General features: G+C 57.4%; 1 protein-coding gene across 1 annotated transcript; it reads left to right on the top strand.

Annotated features, from left to right (window-relative positions):
- Positions 1-579: 579 nt before the first annotated feature.
- LOC133627505 (acrosin-like) lies at positions 580-5,273 on the top strand. Its single transcript, XM_062013245.1, has 7 exons — positions 580-587; positions 1,331-1,502; positions 3,041-3,141; positions 3,535-3,735; positions 3,971-4,239; positions 4,520-4,671; positions 4,923-5,273. The coding sequence occupies exons 1-7, from the start codon at positions 580-582 to the stop codon at positions 5,271-5,273; spliced, it is 1,254 nt and encodes a 417-aa protein (XP_061869229.1).
- Positions 5,274-6,204: the final 931 nt, after the last annotated feature.

Raw genomic sequence — 6,204 nt, 5'->3', positions numbered from 1 at the left:
AGAACTCTGATTCTTCTACAATTACTTCTGGGAATTATCCATGTGGCAAACGTTTTCATGAGTCTAAAAACTCCAAAACATGAAAGGTACTAAAATGTCAACCTAGAGGTGATTTTAGCAAAGGCAGACTTCTCTTGAGTATACAGAATAGCACCATATAGCTCGTGTTTACAGTAAGCCACGAACACCTTATGATTAGCACCCTGGACATGTTGCCAGAGGAAGCCACCTTAATGTAAATTTTTGTCAGCTAAATCATCTCTAGCTCACATATAGTGCAGCCAAGTCCCCAGACAGCTGAGAGTCTTTGCAGCTGTCCTTTTCCTTCGCGTTCCTCAAAGACGGTATCACAGCCAGAAGAAGAGTCTAAGGGTGGGTTTTTCATTGGAGCTTCTGATCCCTTGGGCTCTGCAGTTTCTTTTTACCAGAACTCATGTATATTAGTGATTCCCTGCGAGCTGCTGTTGGACATCTGCTGCCTCAGGGCATGGGGCAGTTCTGGGCTTCTGGGTTCTGTTTCCACAGAGCGCTGGTGGAAAGAGGATTTGCTCAGTGGCTGGACTACCAGCCGTGTCCCGGATGGCTCGGCAAGTCTCTACAGAGGCAGACAGGAGCAAATCCTGCCAAGCCCAGCTGCAGCTGATGTTTTTCTGTATCTAGCAACCCTGTAAATATCCTCCAGAATAAAGTCAGATATTGTCCAAAAACACCTCTGGAAGCCAAGGAAGCTTTAGAGAAGCTTTTCCGCCCCAGCATGTCCCGTGTGAAGTTGTGGCTGCCGTTGCATCAGTTGCAGATACAGCAGAGGAGAAGTCTGCCCTCCACTGTGATGTATTGATGGCCTCTTTAAAACACATTGTTGAGAATGCTGTTCAGCGGGAATTAAGGCTACTGAATGCACCAGCCTAACTGGCCTTGCTGTTGGTAAAGCAGTTCACTAGCCCCAACCCTGTGAGCTACAGGGGAAGCTTCTGGCAACTCTTTGTGTTTAAAGAAGCCACCCCTGTACCTCTCCCCCTACCAAAAAACCTGGCCCAGGCAAAACTACTCTAAACCCCAACGGAAGGAGTTCAGAGGGCAGCAGGACAGAAAGAGGTGAGGGTAGGACACGGTCAACCAAACCCAGTGTGAAGAGGAGCAAAGAGCTGAGCCCACCATGTGAACCCAAGGAGCAGACAGCGCTGACCAAGAGCCCCCTCCCACTGATGGCCCTCACAGGGCCTCCTTTAGGGAATCCAAAGCCCTTTATACCACTAAAAAACACCCGACTCAGATGACAACCCGTGGGGCTCCCAACTCTGCACCACAGCTCTGCGTTTGCTCCTCCCAGACGTGCTCACACCACCCGTGAGGGAGAAGCAGCAGAGACACGGAGCCAAAGTGGCAACGTCCCGCCCCAGAAGGAAGCCAGGCCAGAGGCAGCCGCCCCGCAGCCCCGTGGCTCCCTCCTGAGCTGCAGCCACCGTCCCCTGCGCAGAGACGGCTCCAGCAGCAAGGCCCAAGTCAGCAGCAGGAGAGAGGGACCCGGCCCTGCCGCAGCAATTCCTGAGCCGGGAGGGCTCCAGGAGCCCTTCGAGCTGCTGTCACCCCTCTCTGGGGCTGGACTCGCTCCCCTCTTCCCGGGGGGGGTTGGAGCAGGACACGAAGTTTTGGGGTGACCGAACGACCCCCGCGAGCGCGAGCGACAGCGCGAGCAGGGCACGAGCGCGGGCTCCCGCGGGGCACGCTGGGAAGCCGAGGCCCTGCCCCCTCCGCTGCACGGCGCCGCACGGCAGGACCAGGACGGTCAGTTGAAGCTCTGCTGTTAACCACCCAAGTGGCTTCTGCTACATTTTTATCCCACTGCTCCCATGCCCCATTGCCCAGTGCTCTGCACAGAGAATCATGGAATCACAGCATGGTGGGGTTTGGAAGGGACCTTTAGAGCTCATCCAGTCCAACCCCCCTGCAGAAGCAGCTCCCACCTAGATCAGGTCACACAGGAACGTGTCCAGGCGGGTCTTGATGACCTCCCAGCACGGGGCATCCACACGGTCCCTGGGCAGCCTGAGCCAGGGCTCCCTAACCTCACTGTAATATAGTTTTTTCGTATGTCTCAATGGTACTTTTTGTGTTCCAGCTTCATCCCATCACCCCTTGTCCTGTTACTATCTACTATAGAAAAGAGGGATGTCCCAGCCTCCTGACACCCACCCTTTAGATATGTATAAATGTTAATAAGGTCTCCCCTCAGTCTCCTCTTCTCCATACTAAACAGCCCCAGGTCCCACAGCCTTTCCTCATATGAAAGATGTTCCATTCCCCTGATCATCTTGGTGGCCCTGCACTGGCCTCTCTCCAGCTGTTCTCTGTCCCTCTTAAGCTGAGGAGCCCAGAACTGGACACAGGACTCCAGATGAGGCCTCCCCAGGGAAGAGTAGAGAGGGAGAAGAACCTTGACCTGCTGCCCACACTCTCCTTGGTGCATCCCAGGATGCTTTTTCTTCACCTTCAAGGTGGAGTTTGAGTGACTTTAGTCACATAAACACACAATAACCTCCAAAGCTTATTAGGATTGGTGTAAAATTCTCTTGCCTTGCATTTAAAGCTGTGAGTTACAAAGAATTCAGGGCACAGGCTCAAGGAGTGGTGGCACCTCAGAGGCCGGTGGCCTTCAGGACAGAGGTGTAGTTTGGTATTATAATGACATTATCATGAGCAAAGTGCACCCAAAGGGCAGGTTTGACAGACCTTTGGCTCAGGGTACGAAAATGCTGCTTATCAGCTCTAGAGGAGCATCTCCTTCCCATGTATCGTCGCAGAGTCTGACCACAGAGCCTCCCCTCTGCTCCACACTCCATGGAGTATTTGCAGGGAATTACTGTGTTGTGGATTCCTCACTGACCAGCAGCAGCTGTATCCACCCTGTGAGCCTTCTTCATTTTATCCCTTTCCTTAACTGGTGAGCAATGCTGATGTTTAATGTGTGCTTTAATACCAGTTTCAATGTAAGTTTTCATTTCCAGGGCACTTCAGTAATCATGCCACACCCCCCCTTTAGCTGGACTCCCCCTTGGTGCCCCACACGGAATCCCCCACGCCCAGCATCCGTAACCAGCGGCTCTGTGACATCAGCCCCGGGGCCGAGGTGCTGTGGGCAGCGTGAGCACTGCAGGCACAGCATCGGCCCCGCTGTTGGTGGTCACCAGCACTTTCTGGCCACGTGCTACTAGACATGATGAAGCTCCTGCTCATCCTCACCCTGCTGGCTCTGTACTGCAGGCCTGCAAGCGGCTCATGGGAAGGCTGTGGGTAAGTGGCTCTAGGAGGGAGCTTGGGCAGCCCTTACAGCGTCCACTGGTGCCCCATGGCCAAGCCACAGCTCCCCAAAGCCCACGGTGAGGGAGCCAGGCTACGGGGCTAAGGCAGGAGCCAGGGCTAAGGGCTCCCTGCCCCGCTGTCCACGCAGCACCCGGTGTGGAGGGCAGACGGCTGCCCTGCAGCCCGAGCAGCAGCGAGCCCTGGAGCAGGACACTCGTGACTTTCTGCTTCCAGGGCGAGCTGCGGGCGCCAGCTCAAGGCTTCTTCCTCTGGGCCGTTGCGCGTCGTGGGTGGCACAAATGCGGCTCCGGGGACCTGGCCCTGGATCGTCAGCCTCCAGCGCCCCTGGGGAAAACGCACCAAGCATTTCTGTGGAGGGTCCCTCATCAACCCACAGTGGGTGCTCACAGCAGCCCACTGCTTTGACAAGTTCAGGTGAGGAGGAGCAGGGAAGGGGCATCCCTACACCACTGCTGCCGCTCCCGTCCCGTTCCCACGCAGCAGCCAGCGCCGGGGCGCTGCCCAGCCCAGCACAGAGCCGTGCTCGGCACACGCTGGGCTGGTGCTGCTGCTCGCCAGCGGCCTGGGGCTGGCCATTCCTGGAGCCCTTGGTGAGCAGGAGGCAGGCAAGTGCTCCCTCTGAGCCCTCTGCTCTCCATCTGCCCTCCAGGAAAATCGCCAAGTGGCGCGTGGTGATCGGGACCACAAAGTTGTCTCAGCTGGGCCCCGAGGCCCAAGTGCGACGCATCAAGCGGCTGCTGCGTCACGAGGCCTACTGGCAGGCCACAGCTGAGAATGACATTGCTGTGCTGGAACTGGACCAGCCCATCCAGTGCAATGAGCACGTCCAGCTGGCCTGTTTGCCTCAACCCGATGACGTGAAGCTGTCGGAGCTGAAAAACTGCCAGGTGGCTGGTTGGGGATCCACAGTTGCACGATGTGAGTTCCCCTTGTAAAAGCATTTGTGTCCCGAGGCCTGGCACGCTGGGGAGACGGGTTGGGCGTGAGGAGAGCCAAGGCGAGGGCCACAGTCAGGCTGTGGGGACATCAGGCTGCAGACGGGGGTCTGAGCCACTGTCCAAAGCCAGACTGAAGGGAAAGACGTGTCTGGTGTCTCTATGGGTAGGTGCAAAGCCGAGGCCCAGGGAAGGGCTTTGCCAGACAGGGGAGGGCAAGTGGCCCAGAGCTGCTGGGGGCTAATTCCTTGCTGTGCTCACAGCCACAGAACCAGAAATATCCGATGTGCTGCAGGAGGCCAAGGTTCACCTCATCGATACCAAGCTCTGTAACAGCAGCCAGTGGTACACAGGGGCTGTGCACAGCTACAACCTGTGTGCCGGGTACCCACAGGGTGGTATCGACACCTGCCAGGTAGGAGCAGCTACGAGTCACCCCCTGCAGCACCCACAGCCCTGTCCCAACACTGCTGGGGCTTCCCTCCCCTTCCCCATCATCATCTCCTTGCCCAGGGCCCCTTGCCTTGTCCCACACACCCATCCCGTGTAAGTGGCAGCCCTTAGGTCCAGAGCCCAGTGCTAGAACCTCTGTCTTCCACACATCCAGCATCCCTGTGCTGACAGCAGCCACCCAACACTCCCTTCCTCCTCTCTGCTCTGCTGTAGGGTGACAGTGGTGGTCCCCTCGCCTGCCAAGACAGCCACGCTGACTACTACTGGGTCGTTGGACTGACCAGCTGGGGGAAAGGCTGTGCAAGGGAAAAACAGCCTGGCATCTACACCAGCACTCGGCACTTTTATAACTGGATCCTGGAGCACATGGGACGGCACCAAGAAGAGGCAGCAGCTCCTCCACTGTCACAGCCTGTGTCCACCTCAGGCCCCTCTCAGACACCAAGGCCAGGTGCAACACAACCAGGCAGCTCCACGTCCTGTGTCTTTGCATGCCGGAAGGCGTTGAAGTTCCTGAGTTTGCTGCGGGGGCTCCTGCGGTTCCTGATGGGAAGAGGGGCTTGAGCAGCAGCGTGGCCAGGACCCAGCGCAGGCTGCGCTGTGCCACCACCATTTCCCCCTGGGGCACTGCCCGCTGCTCCAAGGGCAGCCCCTGTGTCCCACCCCTGCTCTGTCCTCCCCACGCTCCTCTCAGCACACACAAAGGCTGAAGGAGACTTAGTGTAGTCAATAAAGCTGCCTGTTTGCACAGCACGTTGTGCCTCAGTCCATTGCTCAGTCCCTGTGGAGCTGGGCTCATTTACAGCTGCATTAAAGTTGGTGTGTTGGAATCACAAGAAATTTTAGGAGCAACCTGTCATCAGCACAAAAGAGACGCAGAACTTGTGGAGAGTGGCCAGCGCAGGGCCACCAAGATGATCAGGGGACTGGAACATCTTCCATACGAGGAAAGGCTGCGGGAACTGGGGCTGTTTAGTCTGGAGGAGACTGAGGGGAGAGCTCATTAACATTTACAAATACCTCACTGCTGGGTGTCAGGAGGTCGGGACATCCCTTTTCCTATGGTACGTAGCAACAGGACAAGCTGCTGCTCGGGGCTGGTTTGTTCTCCCCCAGCACTGCCAGGCCCCTCTCCTGGAGCTGCTCTCCAGCAGCTCAGCCCCAGCCTGGGCTGGTGCTGGGCTTGTTCCTGCCCAGCTGCACCACTCTGCCCTTGCTGCCCCTCAGCAGGTTCCTCTGTGCCCAGCTCTCCCTGCCGGGCAGCTCAGGCTCTGGGCACTCAGCCAGTGCTCCCAGTGTGGTGCCAGCAGGGAACTCGCTGAGGGTCCCTCTGTGCCCTCCCCCAGCTCCCTGACGGAGATGTTGAACCAGAGCGGCCCCAGCGCCCATCCCTGCGGAACTCCGCTGCCCACAGGCCGCACACTGGGCTCTGTGCCGCTGAGCACTGTGAATCTTCTCTTTCCAGGGCGAGAATCCTTTCACAGAGACCCCGAGG

Source organism: Colius striatus, chromosome 21 (assembly GCF_028858725.1).
Source record: "Colius striatus isolate bColStr4 chromosome 21, bColStr4.1.hap1, whole genome shotgun sequence".
NCBI classification, from domain to species: Eukaryota; Metazoa; Chordata; class Aves; order Coliiformes; family Coliidae; genus Colius; species Colius striatus.
Note: the sequence above shows the minus strand (reverse complement) of the source record. Positions and strands in the feature narration are given on the sequence as shown.

Bases quoted from the DNA above. Each gene is read 5' to 3' on its own strand.
- LOC133627505 (XM_062013245.1), top strand. The intron at 4,240-4,519 runs GTGAGTTCCCCT...CTGTGCTCACAG, and splicing joins GGGATCCACAGTTGCACGAT to CCACAGAACCAGAAATATCC. The intron at 4,672-4,922 runs GTAGGAGCAGCT...GCTCTGCTGTAG, and splicing joins GTGGTATCGACACCTGCCAG to GGTGACAGTGGTGGTCCCCT.